This window comes from Choristoneura fumiferana, chromosome 25 (genome assembly GCF_025370935.1).
Source record: "Choristoneura fumiferana chromosome 25, NRCan_CFum_1, whole genome shotgun sequence".
In the NCBI taxonomy this organism is placed as follows: domain Eukaryota; kingdom Metazoa; phylum Arthropoda; class Insecta; order Lepidoptera; family Tortricidae; genus Choristoneura; species Choristoneura fumiferana.
The window spans coordinates 2,957,148-2,970,680 of record NC_133496.1 but is presented as its reverse complement, the minus strand read 5'-3'; the positions used below and the strand labels follow the sequence as shown (position 1 = coordinate 2,970,680).

Sequence of the window (13,533 nt, the reverse complement as noted above, 5' to 3'; positions counted from 1 at the left end):
CAGAAATATGCAGGTGGCTTATATTATTTTGAGCAGTATACGAAAAACAATCATATACATTAAAATTACATATTATCACAACCTCGAAAAATTAAAATTCCGAATGATTAAAATTCAAAACCTCATTTGTCCGAATGCATTTTTTTCTGAAACTGTAAATATTTCAGGATTTATTTCAGGACCATCGTGTAGAACCCTTTAGGTTAGGTTAGGGTTGTTATATAAAAATCCTGAAATATTTACAGTTCCAGAATAAAATGCATCCGGAAAAATACAATTTTGGATTTTAATCATTCGGAATTAAATTTTTTCGAGGTTGTGATAGGTAACCATATTATAGCCTACGCAATAGATTTGTGATGACACAACAGGCAATTCTTATACACTATGGTGTGTCACCGTTTAAATAAAATGTTACTTCTTGAAATATACAAAATTGCATTTTTCATTTATTGTTCACTATTCTTCCTTTATTTATTTGAATTATATTTAATTTTATAACTAATAAAAAATAATCATCTACATTAGAAGCAGTCAGGAAAAGATTATTTATAAAATGAAATATACAACGTTCCACTAGCTGAACGAAGCTGCATAGGCAGCTGGTCGCAAAAAGCTGTGAGGGGTATCAAGTCACAATTAGAATCTGCACTATTTTCGACAAGATATGCTTTAAAATGTTCACCATACCCACAAATTCGTAACCTATTGCATGACAACGACATCGACTTGAAATCAGTGTTACTTACTAATATATTGCGTATAATTCTAAAATCTGGTTCATCATTCACACATTCATAAAGCAGAACACTTCTAGTGTCGTAGATTATGCCGTTAATTTCATATGTTGAAACTGAAAAATAATCATTTTCCAACCCCATGGGAATGTTTAGGTGACTTTGTTTACTGAACTTAATATTGTCTTCAAAACCTTTATTAGATAGATATCTCGAACAATTTTTCAGTTCACAACGTAATCCAATAGAATAACATAAATTTTTGCGACTTGTTATTGACTGTGACACACGTTTTAGATCTTTATGTTTTGCTTCAAATTTAAATGCCGAGTAAAATATAGGTGGACCACATTTTTTGATTATGGACGGATAGTGCAACAAGAAGTGATATTTTGGCTTCAAGTGAGTCTGAAATAATCCATATACATTTCATGGTGTTCTTTGATAAGTTCTTCTAAGTTTTCTATATGTTGAGTGGAATTATTTGACTTGTTAATGTTTCAGTTAACTCTAGTAAAATAAATGATAATCCCATATTTCATCGTTTTCAAGGACTAAGTCACCAATTATGTAACGAAAATTTCTCACCAAGCATAACATTTCGGAAGCGGAATAATAATTGAACCGTTATTTAAATGTTGTTTAGTGATTGCTGGGGATGATTATTTTCCATTTTGCTGTAGTTAAAATATCGAATTCTGGCGTTTAGTTGTTCTAGAGTAAAATATTTTTTCCTTATTAATGATTGAATTATACATGCCATGCTGTATCTGTGAACTCCCTCGCAAAGGTCATGCATTACATCGACACTAGTGTTGTCACATATGTGAAAACGTCGTAAAGTATGCCATATACAGTTTTCTTTCAGACCGACATTGTTTTCTAAATAATAATTGTAATTCTGTTGTTTACGCATTTTTTCTTGTTTTTCAATAACTGCAGTTTGACATTCCCTTTTTTCCATTGTACAAACTCTGCAATACACATTTGCCGAGAAACTTTCTACGCAGCCCAAAATTGAATTAAGTCCCAGATTGTTCACCACATAAAACGATCAACGTAAATTTAATATTTAGTTCTCTGTTATCATGACTAATATGAGGCAGTTGTTTCAAGAAACTTAAGCTCAGAGAGTAATGTTGTAAAAACTTTTTGATTGCCAAACTTGGATCGTTGATTTGAGTAGAAAAGTAATGTCAAGAATACATTTTCCAGCCTACTTGCATATTGTGGAGGAACAGTTCCTATACATGAATATACTGCACCAATTTTTATGTTTACCCGCGTGACTACCTAAAGGGCAACACACACAGAGAGCGGGCGCGGTCGTGCGCGGGCCGCGACGGGCGTATTTGCATGCGGTATATGGAAGCCTTCACACAGAACGCGGGCGCGGGCGCGGGTCGTGCGCGGGCCCGCGCCCGTCGCCCGTCGTCACAAACAGCGCGAGCCGAGCGCAGTGTTACAACTCTCAAAAATATTTATCCTAAAGCTTAAGTTAAAAACCCCTAAAACTCGTTTTTAATGAAAATGTTTACTTTAAAATTGAATATTTCGCAAAAAAAATACTGAATCGAAAAATCGTCTTAGTAACCCCTAATGCTTTTAATTAAAAGACCCTACACTATAGGGTTGGATGAGAAAAAAAACCTTACTAAAGTAAAGGGTTTTTTTCTATGGGAGGTACCCAAAAAAATTTTTTTTTAATTTTTCATTGTACCATTTTGTTGGATAGTTTTCATAATAAGTATATCTATGTAAAATTACAGCTTTGAAGCATTGATAGTCCCTGAGCAAAGCCGCGGACGGACAGACAGACTGACAGACAGACAGACATGGCGAAACTATAAGGGTTCCGTTTTTGCAATTTTGCCTACGGAACCCTAAAAAACCGTATTCATGCGCAGTAGCTAGTTCATTTAGGCGAGAATAAAAATTTATTTATTTTATTTTTTTTATTAATGGTAGGTACTACAGAAAAATCTGTTATTTTTTCCATTGACTAGTATAAGCTTATTCCTGTCTATAAAAAAAAATCAGCCACTTTTAAAAATTTCATCCATCGTCCATCATTACATAAATGGATTTAATTTCGTGAGGAAACCTGCACAAACCTGCGAAGCAATTCAATGGTGCGTGTGAAGTTCCCAATCCGCACTGGGCCCGCGTGGGAATATGCCAAGCCCTCTTGTTCTGAGAGGAGGCCTGTGCCCAGCAGTGGGACGTATATAGGCTGAGATGATGATGATGATGAAGTAAATAAAGTTTGACCTTGGTGCGCAAGCGCGTTTGTCGTTTTCCACATATATCTCGCGGCACTGTATAATTCTGTGTCGAGTTGACAAAAATAAAATGTCGTATCTATTATTGGATCTAGAACTGTTTTAATTTATACTCCAAAAGTCGCCAGATACCTAAACCATTCTGTCGTAAACTTTTTTGCGGTCGATAATATTTAAGCAAAAGTCGTCACTTCTAGAGACTAGTCACTAAACTGGCAACATTGATAGCCGCCGCGGGCCGTCGCGGGTAGAAAACCCGCTCTCTGTGTGAATACAACGAACGCGCGGCTATTGCGGCGGACACGACCCGACCGCGCACAATTTTCTGTGTGCGTTACCTAAAGGGTTACCGCTTTCAAAATCGTCGTAGAACACATACAGAGGAATTACTATACCAGTAACATTTTCGGTTTGCGTTTTCCATAGGGTTCCATTTACTACATTACGTAATACTCCGTCGTCAATATTAATGTTTCTTTGATACTCTAATATGGTATTTAAAACGTTAGGCAGTTCCAAAAACAATTTCAACGTTTTCTTTAAAGGCATGAGATACACAAATTCGTCTTTTAGTTGCATTAAGATAGTACATTTCCTTTTAGGTGCTTTAGACTCACCAATTTTAGTTTTTTCGGGTGGCACAAATTTTTCAACCGCAGTAAAGTAATTTAAGATTTTATGTTCTGTGTCGAATGGGTCAAAACAGTTCTCAATCATATCAAAAACACGATTCATAGTTTTAAAACCGATTTTATCAAATTTATCTTTGCTTTCCAAGACTTTAGTTATTTCCTTAACTGGAAACATAATATTTGCAAGCAATGATTTAACGCTTTCTAGTAACTTTTTTACTTTACTCCGAGGAAAATTAAGCGTACTGTAGAGCTTTATTATAAAATCAATAACATTGGAGTTAAGACCCCTCTGAAATTGATTTAACTCGTCTTCTAAATTATAATCACAATCATCAATTGGCTTTGTATTTGTGGATAAAACCGTATCGTCTGTATTAGGTTCACAATATGCTTGCTCCGTCATATTCAAACTATGAGATTCTATGGATCCACATGCATCTATTTCATTACTATCGAGTTTTCGTTCCGTAAATAATTTGTGAAAAACAGTCATATGATCTTTTAGGGAATACTTTGTGTCGTAAGTTCGGGTGCAATTAGCGACAGGGCATAAAAAATAGTCGGTTATTTTATGCGATATGTCTAAATGTAATATATACTTTTTAAAATTTATAAAACTTTTCTGACACTCAGGACACAACATATTGATAAATAATAAGGTACGATAATAAATTATAAGCAACGTAGGTTCCTGCTTTAATTTTGTTTATTTCAAGAAGTTAGATTTCACGTTAAGGGCATATGTTATTTATGAATGTTTGTACCGCAATATTGCACTAAAAAAAGGTTTTTGGTTACATGTATAAAGTTTTGACTTAGCTCAGGTTTAAAATTTCTATTATGTGTGGCGGAACTGTGTCATATTGAGTATTAATGTCATATACCTTTTTTTGTATTACGAGATATAAGTAATTCGCAGCATCTGGGTATTTCGCATGTAGCACGTGGTAAATTTTAAACAGTACGTCGAAAGCCTTAGCTGCAGACTCAAAGGAGTATTTTACATCGTCAATGACAATGTAAAGTGCCGAAAAGTCGTGCAACTTTCCGAGCACAAGGATATAGGGCTGGACGGACTGTAATACTCGCGATGCAGATTTTTCTTTTTTTTTTTTGATAATTGTGTCGATGTTTCCGGCGTCCTAAAACAAAAAATAAGCTGATTAAGTAAATTTAGTAAGTATTTATTCAATGGTTGTCAAAAATTGGGTTGGGTTCAGAAACGTACTACCTTAGGGTTTAAGCTCCATACGCACAGATAGCGGTAGCAGGGCGGCACGTGGCGGTTTCGGTGTTAATATTCGAACTTGTATGAAAGAGGCAATCGAATATTGTAACCAATACCGCCACCGCGCCGCGCCACCCCGCTACCGCTCTCTGTGCGTGTGGAGCCATATCGATTTTTAAGAAAATATAAATGTCCGCCATCTTGGTGTTGAAATTAGATGTAATTTTTATAATTTTCAGTTTCAGTTTTCACTAATAAAAAATTTTTTTAACTGGCTAATGCCAGTAAGGTTAGGTAGTTTCAGGTTTAACTGGGACAAACAACGAGAACCAAAACTTACGTCTGTGCGAACAATCAGGCTTTCTATCACCTCCGTTGACGAAAACTTTATCTTTCGAGATATCCTCCCCTTAGGCGGAATAAGGTATCCCAGTAATGTAATTTGTACTGGAATTTTTTTATCTAAAACCAAAACGAAAAAAAGTTTATTTTTAAACTCTTGCATGAGTTTCTATATTGGCAAATTGAGAGGAAGCACAAAATGTATATAATATACTATTGATGACTGGCAATTGGGTAACTTAAGTTTTCTGGAGTGTGAGCAGTCTGAGTGGAGTGTGAGTTGTCAAATGCCGCTGTTATACCTTAACACACACACACACTTGTTTGTTTGTTGTTGTTGGGTAACGGCGGCATTTGACAACTGTCAGCTGTCAACTCGACGTTTTTTAGTTTTTTTACAGAAGACAAAGGCGCAAACTCTATTCATCCGATCAAACGTGTGGTATGTCAAAACAGTCATTCAAAAAAATATTTCTAAAAAACGGCAAGTAATAAAAAAAAACTAGCTACAGTTTTGAACTCCATTGTGTGTCTGCTAACAATAAAATATATAATAATGAGCACTCCAGAAAACTTAAGTTACCCAATAGTATCGATATTAAGTATCAAATCTTAATGAACAATACGCTATTGATATTATCGATACTATTGCAAGTCGTCAATAGTATTACACAATTTGTGCTATCAATGCTATATATTTATAGTCCTATCGATATTCGTAACATTGCCGGGCCACCAGCATCTGTAATGGTGCACATATGGACGGACAGACAAGTGAAAAAGCGCGTGTTTCTAACAACAACAACTAAGTGCAAACAACACCATTCTCTGACAACACAATAATCTTGTAGTGAATTTCTGGTGGACTCTTCAACGGTGAATTGCATAGACTTGAAATTTGGTACTTGTGTAGAGTTCCGTTGACAATGCAAGTACAGTCAACAAAAATTATACAAGCTTTTGTTCAGTTGACTGCTCAAGAACCTCAGGCTTTATAGTCAGGTTCTCTAACCACTAGGTTATTCGGTAATCAAACTTGCATTGTCAACGGAGCTCTATATAGGTACCAAACTGCAAGTTGATGCCATTCACCATTGAAGAGGTATCCTGCAGAGACAATCCTGGCCAGACCAAAAATAATTCACTACCAGATTATTGTGTTTATTACATAAGTAAACAAACAAACAAACTTTTATTATATGGGGTAAAGCTAATAAAAAGCTTGTAAAAAGACATAGACTACCTTTTATCCCGGTTCCCGACTGTTAAACAACATCATCATTAATTGCTTGCTTGCACGCATGCAGGTTTGCTTGCTTTCTGGCTTGATTGATTGCTTCTTTGGAATGCTTATGGTACACGTAAGCGAAGCCGTGGATAAAAGCTAGTGCATATATAAAATAAACTTAAATACTTACCATCGTCTTTTAAAGCAAACAATGTCTCCAATAATGAAAGCCCAGTCTCATTTTTAATTTGGTCTTGTTTCAACTTCAGGAGCTTTTCAAAGAAAAAGTGCCAATTTTTAAAGAAATTTAATGATTGTTCTTCATACATTTCCTCAAAATCCAAATTAATCTGAAAAACAATACTCATTTGAATAAATAGTTCATAAACCAAAAATGGTACTCCTAATAATATTAGGACATTTTTTATCCCGGAAAATTGCATAGTTTTATCAGGATATTAGTGATATTAAATTGTGTGCAGATGAAGTCACGGACAGCAACTAGACTTGCTTGCCTGCAGGCACGCTTGCAGGTTCACTTGCTTCTTTGAAATGCTTATGGTTCACGAAAGTAAAAGCTATAGTACTTAACCCTTTCAACGCCAATGAATGACTGATATATCCGCACCACTGATTCAACGACAGGGACCGATAAAATAGATCTACAAAGTCTAACATATTTAAGGTTGACATTCTCGTTACTTCTTAGAGATGCCTGGCGTGTCACTGTCAGTGGCAACTTTTGTAGTTGACGTGGCGTTGCAAAGGTTAATAACTTATCTATTTACTAGTCATCTATATGGTTAGCAGTTAGTATTATGTGCATGACAGGTTGCGCACTTAATCTCAATAAAATTAAATAAGTCCGGCGTGAATAAAAACAAAGTACTCTGTGGCTCTATTATTGACCAAATAACAAGTTTTAATTAAAACCGGACTATCTCCTCATGCGTGTCATGTCTCTACATCGACATTGGCAAAATACTCCTTGCCAAAACAGCAAGGGTGAAAGCCATTAAAAAAAAGCCTACTGATTTATCATACAAATAGTACTGCTACTTCGTCGGAGAAATATTACTCAGATTCGGATAGGAACATTGCAGACTATTATTATTACAGAGTATTACGGCTCTCACACATAGTATACATTTACTGTAAAAATAATGTAAACAATTTCAATGATTTGTATAGTGCATAGCAAAAGAAATATTTAATTACCAGCACATGTCCTTTGGCATCTTTTAATATTGGCCAATTTTCCAAAAAATCGTGTATTGTTGGAAAAATGTGTTCCTGTCCTATCCTGTATTTTCTAGTTTTTTTCCATCTCAAGACGACCTCATCCCATGGCTCATTGTTATTTTTCAACCACAAACAGTCGTCATCGTGAGCAGCATCTGAATAAAAAACGAATTAAAGTCACAATATTAATAAAAAAAAAAATTATAGGCACAAGAGGCATTTCACCTTAGCAGTCTAGATTGGCAACACATCTGCAATCCCTTTGGGGTTGCGGATGTCTATGGGCAGCGGTGATCAGTGATCACTTAGCATCAGGTGATTCACTTAATTGTTTGCTTTCCTTATTGTATAAAAAAAAAGTTAATTATATATATCTTATAGTCAAGGACACCAATATGTATATATACCACAGACTGAAACAAAAATAGGTATGTACAGTCAGGGATTTTAATTATTAGGCCACTTTAGGAATTTTAATTTAGTTGTTTGCTATACTATTGAGCTGGCTAAAATGTAAATGCTTGTGAATGCCATAATACTGCAAATTTAAAAAACTTCACAGTGGCCTAACAATTAAAATCCGTGACTGTACACAGATATTATTGTACAATAAAGTGATATACATACAAATATCAGTGACACAGGACATGTAACAAACACTCGGGATAAAATTAACTATGACACAAAAAAAAAAAAAAACGAAAATCGGTTCATCCGTTTGGGAGATAGATACCACAGACAGATACACAGAGACACGTTAAACTTATAACACCCCTCTTTTTGCGCCGGGAGTTAAAAATAGTGCAAAATTTCAACGAAATTGGTCCAATGAATTAGCCGTGGAAACATAAATACAGTATAATTACAAACCTATCATCAAGGAAAGATTTTTCGGCTCATTCTCCAGCTCATTTTCTGGTATTCTCTGTGTTGATTTTGGCCTCCGGTGTTTCTCTCCAGATATATACAGCAGGTTCCGAACTTTATCAACTAATTTGCCTTTAGCCGGAATATATTTTCCACTGATAGACTTTGCAGTTGGAACCGCTCTCATGAAATAAGTCCCAATGTTTTCGCTTGGAAAGAGAGATACAATCCTTGCTGCAATCAAGTTGTAATCCTCTGCTCTTAGTTTACTGAAAATGAAAGTAATATTTTAATTACTTTGTATTTCGAAAACAAAGTTATGTACTAACATGCAACTACAATCTAAATACAACTACTATACAAACATTGTACAAAACTACTATAATTAAGGACTTGAGCCTGGGTCTGATAAGAAAAACCGGTCAAGTGCGAGTCGGACTCGCGCATCAAGGGTTCCGAAGAAATTTGTCTTGTCTGTCTGTCCGTCTGCCACAGCCAATTTCAATACGAACAATCAAACAAACAATCACTCAAACAAATCTTTCCTCTTTATTATTTTAGTATGAAAAACTTATGAGCCTATGACATTTCAACATATTTCTTTAAGTCTGTTTTTACCAAAAATTGGCAAAAAACAGACGTTAAACGCTAATTTACCTCCCAAAACGGCCTCTCATGTTTAAAACTCATTAATTTATGTTACAAGTTTTGTCTTTGGGTCCCCGACTTACATATGTGTACCAATTTTCAACTTGATTGGTTTATTCGTTTCGGAGAAAATTGGCTGTGACAGACGGACAGACAGACAAGACAAATTTGTTCGGAACCCTTGATGCGCGAGTGATGTGAAGTGATCCTTTAAGGGTTCCGTTTTTCCTTTTGAGGTACGGAACCCTAAAAACAAATGTTGTCAAGTATTGCAATAGCAGTCTGTTGTCAAAACTGTATCATTATGAATGACTGAAACCTGAACTAAACTTTACTTAGGTATACAAAGATCTAAATTCTAACTAGGAGGATACCTCAAGGCAAGCATAATATGAATAATAAGAATATGGGCTGGTCATATCTAGGATAACAGTGGAAAGATAAGAGTCATAGGACACTGAGTGCAGACAGTGCGGACTTACAGAGGCAAGCAGGTTTACTGGATAAAGGTGGCATGAGACAGGAACACGGTAGGAACTGGAGAAGGATATTTTGTAGGATTCAGCATAAAACTTCGCTAATATAATAAAAGTGAAGTTTTTTTTGTTCTACAATATCTACTACTTTATAACTGAATTTGTTATTACTTGTTCACTATATATGTATATATATGTTTTATAATAATGTCTACAAGTATATTGCGTTTCTTAGCATTGAGACATTGATATCTTTTATAATAATTAAGAATGCTGCTTCCATGGGCAGATGTTTGCAACAGTGTGTTGATGTCAAAATCCGGAAGAGGGGGTCTATTTATGTCCTCTAAAATATTTGTGATGTCATCCAGAATTGGAAGACTTGAGAAACTGTCTCCTGAGACTTCTTTGTTAGTTCTAGCAGACGAATGTGATTCATGATTGGTGTAAACTGTGTTTTCAGATAATGCTTCAGTAGTAGCAACGGACTCCAACAAATCTTGAATATTGTTTCTTAATATAATTCTTTGTCCTATGTGAGGACATAGTTCCTTGAGATAAGTATCTGTCAAATCCTTGAAGTTCTCTATAGATATGTCATTATCTAAAAAAATATAATAAATATCATTAGTTTAGACTACGGCAAAGACCAAACCGAGAGACTGGCTGTGCATTTTAGCAGTTTGCCGCTATAGATACAACCTAGGCTGTATGTGTTATGACGTCAACACTTCTTACACATCTAATTCTTTTTTACTCACCTCATCATTTAGCCACGAATACGAGTACATAAGCCCTGTTTACCTATATAATATTCACCTGAGGCCTGAGACCCGAGACCCTAGCACAGTTGGTTTATCTATCCATTTTATATATTTCCTTGGAGTCATTGGTAGATAAAATGGGTCGATAAACCTTACCGTGCTAGGGCTGGAGAACCGACTATTCTCGTCGATAATCAGATAATCTTGGCATTAAATCAAGATAAGCATTACGTTGCGGATATAATATTCGATTCTTAAGACTGTTTACTATATAACAAACCTGCTAACTAAAGCTTGAATCTACGAATGCAAGTAACTAATTAATAACAAGATTACATTAAATTGGAATTTGGATTAGATTTGGGTATTTACCAAGGAAATTCTTGATGATTTCTTCAGAAATGCTCCATTTCCTTAGAAGAAGGACTGTTTCGTCCATTTTTACCGGAGATCATAGGTCGCGTGGCAAAGTATAAGCGAAACTTCTATTGTGGAAGTCAGCCTAGGACAAACACAAAAATATAAGAACACAAAAGAATGGTCAAGCGAGACCTAATTACTTATGTACCAAGTGAATAGACAAACTTCTGACAATAAATCGACTGACGTCATCCACTTATCCGTAATGAAATGATAATCTTTACTTACCTTTTAATTTTTATGCACAAACAGCCAGCAGCACAGCAAACGAACGCCCACAATTCAAATACACAACACAACACAAACAAAATGGACGGGCGGGGGTTCTCTCTGGCTCCAGCAAAGTGTTGCCAGAGGTACTTTTGGAAATTCCCCGCATCAAGTTGAAAAAATCTCCTTTTTGTAGTAAAATTCCCCCCTGAGTTTATTTCTATGTTTAGGAAAAATATAAAACAAAAAATATTATTAAAAAAAATCAACTTATTTTTTGTACAGGTTCGCCTTAGGCATCGTTTTTGTTTGCTCAAATTTCACACAATCTTGTATGATATCTTTTGTTTGCATGATTGCAACTGTTGTGTCAGATTATACAGGCTGGCCCAAACATCCTTTTTCTTCTTCTATTTAAGAGTTGCACTCTTGTCGGTGGAGTAATTGCCACTTATCCCTGTCTTCCGCCAGCCTTTTGACCTCCTGGTATGATCCTGGTTGACGTTCTCACGTATTTGTTGGAAATAATTTATTCTGGGTCTTCCTCTTCCCCTCTTCCCCTTCCCTTCCAAAATATTCGTAAAAAAACTATCGTGCCTCATTAGGTGTCCTATCATCCTTCCTCTTCTTATCCCAATAGTCTTTATTTCTTTCTTAGAGATTGGTTGGAGAGAAGAGATGTCTGCTGAAGACTATTGGGCCCAAACATAGACGTTAAAATTTTTTTTTACGTTGCTTACGTCGGACCATTCTCAGTGTAGGCTTCCGTAACCGTTACTACAATACGAATGAAAAAAAAAACCTGTTACTGAAAATTTTAACCACAACGATCAAATCGACGGAAAAAGCAAGTTAAATCATAATATACTTAAGCTCAGGATTGTATTATTAACTTCCTGCATAATCTTTTTTATACTTCAACTACTAATTATACGGTTAAAAATTAGATTTTGCTTAATAAAAATTGAAAATTGGGCATCGGATGTGACAGTTCCGACAGTTTTAATTGCTTTTTCGTAAGTTTTTTTGTCATAACTATGTGGCACAACCGACATTTTAAACAGGACATTTTTAACTGTTTTTGTTGGAAGTACCACATTCGACTGTTTTGACTGGTAATTCTTTGCCATTTTTTTGTTTTAAGTGGTAAATCTGTCAATTTTAATTGGACGGGTGTTATTTAATTATTGTAGGATGTGGATTTTCCGAAAATGTTAGTCGGTTCAACCAATTTTGTTAATGTCTTAAGTTGCTTTTGCATACAATATTTTACTATAAATTATGTCATACAAATTTTAAACTATTTATACTATTTAGCCACTTTTATGCTATTTAAATTCGTTGGTTTTGAAATAGGCAATTCAAAATTAAGTTTTCTATGCGGGTTTTACAATCATATTTTTTATTTTATTTTAGCTTTAATAATAATAATGTGAAGCATGATGGATGTCCCATTATAAGGGTTTTATTTTCTACTATGGCAACACCACGAGATGAACAAGATATACCACCGTCAATGTTATTTACTTTAAGATTGTGTGTTTCTTGGTTGAAATACTAATTTTTGTATATTTCTTGGTTGAAATACTAATTTTTGTATGTTTCTTGGTTGAAATACTAATTTTTGTATGTTTCTTGGTTGAAACACTAAAACTTTTCATGAAAAAATGGCAAATAAAATGTAAATCAAGCCAAGAATGTACTGAATCTTGGTGTAAAACTGTGGTCTATTTTAAATTAAACTTTTTAGGTCTTGACTGTAGCTTGTGAATATTAAACCAAGAATTAAAAGTTTTCGTCCGAAAATGTACTGAATCTTGGTGTAAAACTGTGGTCTATTTTAAATTACACTTTTTAGATCTTGACTGTAGCTTGTGACTATTAAACCAAGAGTTAGCAGTTTTCGTCCGAAAATATACTGAATCTTGGTGTAAAACTGTGGTCTATTTTAAATTAAACTTTTTAGATCTTGATTGTAGCTTGTGAATATTAAACCAAGAGTTAGCAGTTTCTTGGTTGAAATACTAAAACTTTTGATGAAAAAATGGCAAATAAAATGTAAATCAAACCAAGAATGTACTGAATCTTGGTGTAAAACTGTGGTCTATTTTAAATTACACTTTTTAGATCTTGACTGTAGCTTGTGACTATTAAACCAAGAGTTAGCAGTTTTCGTCCGAAAATTTACTGAATCTTGGTGTAAAACTGTGGTCTATTTTATATTAAACTTTTTAGATCTTGATTGTAGCTTGTGAATATTAAACCAAGAATTAGCAGTTTTCGTCCGAAAAAGTAACAGTATTCAAGGAAATATTAAGTAATATTTCTTTGAAAATTGTGTACATGCTTATTTTAAAGAAGATTACTTGCATCAAATAACATTTTCAAGAAATTTGATATTATTGTTAAAACGCTGTAGCGTTTTGTTGCAAATCAATTAATTATTTTACTCAA

The 13,533-nt window shown here is 34.7% G+C and overlaps 1 protein-coding gene across 4 annotated transcripts; it reads right to left on the bottom strand.

The window, feature by feature from the left end:
- Window positions 1-3,363: 3,363 nt before the first annotated feature.
- On the bottom strand, window positions 3,364-11,795 carry LOC141442436 (uncharacterized). Of its 4 annotated transcripts, XM_074107421.1 has the most exons (7): window positions 11,098-11,795; window positions 10,822-10,951; window positions 8,565-8,830; window positions 7,671-7,849; window positions 6,643-6,802; window positions 5,223-5,344; window positions 3,364-4,796 (listed from the first exon to the last, which is right to left on the bottom strand). In XM_074107421.1, the coding sequence occupies exons 3-7, from the start codon at window positions 8,746-8,748 to the stop codon at window positions 4,470-4,472; spliced, it is 972 nt and encodes a 323-aa protein (XP_073963522.1). In that variant the 5' UTR covers window positions 8,749-8,830; window positions 10,822-10,951; window positions 11,098-11,795; the 3' UTR covers window positions 3,364-4,469. The 4 variants fall into 4 exon arrangements, with proteins under 4 accessions (XP_073963522.1, XP_073963525.1, XP_073963524.1 ...); XM_074107424.1 differs by lacking the exon at window positions 10,822-10,951; XM_074107423.1 differs by lacking the exon at window positions 11,098-11,795 and having other exon boundaries at window positions 10,822-11,084.
- Between the last annotated feature and the right edge of the window lie 1,738 nt (window positions 11,796-13,533).